This window comes from Salvia hispanica, chromosome 4 (assembly GCF_029641045.1).
Source record: "Salvia hispanica isolate PSC_SH4W2 chromosome 4, Shi_PSC_v1, whole genome shotgun sequence".
In the NCBI taxonomy this organism is placed as follows: Eukaryota; Viridiplantae; Streptophyta; class Magnoliopsida; order Lamiales; family Lamiaceae; genus Salvia; species Salvia hispanica.
The window spans coordinates 9,841,995-9,844,647 of NC_142695.1; the positions used below are offsets into that span (position 1 = coordinate 9,841,995).

General features: G+C 34.0%; 1 protein-coding gene across 1 annotated transcript; it reads right to left on the reverse strand.

Moving 5' to 3' along the window:
- Window positions 1-605: 605 nt before the first annotated feature.
- On the reverse strand, window positions 606-1,411 carry LOC148927213 (uncharacterized). The gene is made up of 2 exons (XM_089069560.1): window positions 1,209-1,411; window positions 606-1,099 (listed from the first exon to the last, which is right to left on the reverse strand). Exons 1-2 carry the CDS (start codon window positions 1,295-1,297, stop codon window positions 874-876), a joined length of 315 nt encoding a protein of 104 aa, XP_088925686.1. The 5' UTR covers window positions 1,298-1,411; the 3' UTR covers window positions 606-873.
- Window positions 1,412-2,653: the final 1,242 nt, after the last annotated feature.

Here is a 2,653-nt window from a genome sequence, read left to right on the forward strand (position 1 = left end):
CTAAAATCATAATAAAACAAACAATAATTGGGTTCAGACCCAACTTCGTTATATTTTTAAAAAAATTGTCCATCACATTTTTATATGACATCATCATCATAATTATAGTACTACAAATTACATACATCTTCCAAGAGAGATTATATATAGTTCATAGTTACAAAATGAAAAACAATAAGAGAGTGCAGGAATTAATGGATAATTATATATGGTACGGATGAGGATGTATGTGTTTTTAATAGTTTCTCGAAAAGGAAGAACCATAATGGATAGAGTCGAGTATACTATCAATGTATCTGATAAAGGAGGCAACTTTAGGTACTATGAATATTGTTTTTGTGGAAAAAGGAAACGAAACCCAATCGCATTCAATTCCCCCACTCCTTAAATTAACTTCCACCCCCACCTATAGCTACGAACCCTACTGTTCTCCAATTATTTTTGAAACTAGATCATACATTTGTCTTTGTTTTTAGCATTGTGCATTGATTACTTCATTTATTGGATATGGAAATTTGAGTTAAAATGGTGCATGAAAGATGAAGGCTTTATCAACTAAGTAAGCCAAAAAGGAATTAAACAAATTCTATGACTATACTTGTACAAACTACAAGATTATCTCTGACTATATATTTGAGGTTGAAAGAAGCTAGAAGAGCAGTGTAACACAAAATATAAAGTTACATTTCCACATATATAATACTAACATGATAGTACTAATATTATTGGGATAGGAGAAGTTGAGCCTAGTAAAACTAATTTAAAGTGAAAAAAACACACTTGAAAACAGCATACAACCATCACATACTAACATAGACAAGTAGAACACAAGTTTTATTGGTTAAATTTCCATGTTTGGGTGGAGTGATTTGATCAGCACATAACATCCTTGAGAAGCTTGTACCTGCGGGCGGAGGGTCGTGGCGACGGGTTTTTTCCGGTGGGCTTGTTGTGGTCGCTCCTTTGTTGCTTGATTTTGCTCGCTTCATTTGCATGCTTGTTATACCTTGATGATGATGATGGGTTCCTTTCCTCGCATTGACACCAATCACAAATCTCAATTGGCTCCGCATATTCGCTGTAGTAATTGCTGCAGTAGCTGTGGATTCCATTTCTTCTCAGATTATTATACACGTAAATAAGGAAGAAATCTAGAATCAAAAGGTAATTAGTGCATGAGATGAAGAGAGAGAGAGAGAGAAACATACGAGTGCTGGAAGCGGTTGCGGCACTTTGAGCAGTGGAAGAGCTTGTCTGGGAACCCCACATCGCCACACATACTACACACATCTACCATTTTTCTTGGGTTTTACCAAAACCAGATGAAATTTATGTAGAGAGAAGAAAAGGTACAATTAATGAAGTGGTTTGTGTTCAAGTCGGTTTGAGGTTGAGCATGATCTCTTATATATACATGTGCAGCACCCGCACACAAACAAATACTAGTCCTCCACTGTATATTACAGATTTACAGTATGTGTTGTAGACCACAGGTTGCTTGCCGTCGTTTTCAGTTAAGAGAGAAATTTGTGGATAATGACACCTATATCCCTTTCCTCTCTTTCCATCTTTATTTATTGTTGCCTTTTACACCCAAACTACTTGGGAGCGTGTGAGATTCAATTCCTTCACTCTTTTGGACAAGGACAAAAATATTAATGTTATTAATATATTTCCATTTTTTTAACATTAAGACATATGGCGATAAAAAGGAAAATATAATTATCCTCAAACGTAAAAACCCGTCTACATCAGTCTCATCTCATAGTTGGAAGGTATTTGTCATTTAATCATCTTTTATTTGGAATTTTATAATACTAGCATGTCAAAAGTTTTATAGGAGTGAAAATCTCCTCATCTTCACTTTTAAGTATTGTGGTCGACAACACCAATCATTGTCATAAGAAATTATGCATTTCCCGTAATTCCATTAGAGCACAACAGCGGATTCCCTCCCTCCCGCCGCACCATGCTACAATTCTCCGTAACATTATCATTCTTCTATTTTTCTCTATTAGTCCATATTTTCCACAATGGACATCCTCTCACCACACCCTCTCCATGCCTCTTTTAGTATTAATTTTCATTCTTCATTGTTTCAGCGCTGTGAAATAGAAATACTGAGTGAACAATAATAAAATAAAAGTTTACATAGGAGAGAGAAATAGATTTTTGAATGTACAAATATGCATCTATAATAGGACCTTGAAACATGTATACAGATATTTTGAAAATATAAGTACCGCAAATATATATGCATCAATAAAAGTATACATCTTATGTTGTTTATTTTCAAGAATGCTTGAAAGTTCGGGTCATAACTATAGTTAATCCAAATTTAAGTAAGAAATTTTTTAATTAACAAATTGATGTCGCTATTATTTATTGTACTACTATGAATCTGATTCAAGTTCACAAATTTAGACCACATTAAGAAAAGGCTGGGGTCGAATTGAAGTTCGTGGTATTGGCTCAATATATTAATTTAATGTTGTCAACTTATCGAGAGATTTAAATAATGACATGATTATGCGGCGAGATTAGTATATTAGTCTATAAGAACGCTACTGAAAGTACATGAAATATTTTTCAAGTTTAAGAACCTCAATCATGAAAGATTTGATACGACGTATATATGTAGGTGGATGCGCAT

Excerpts from the sequence above, each read along its gene's own strand:
- LOC148927213 (XM_089069560.1), bottom strand. The coding sequence starts at position 1,297 with ATGGTAGATGTGTGTAGTATGTGTGGCGATGTGGGGTTCCCAGACAAG. Across the intron at positions 1,100-1,208 it reads CGCAACCGCTTCCAGCACTC|CTACTGCAGCAATTACTACA; the intron begins GTATGTTTCTCT and ends TGGAATCCACAG.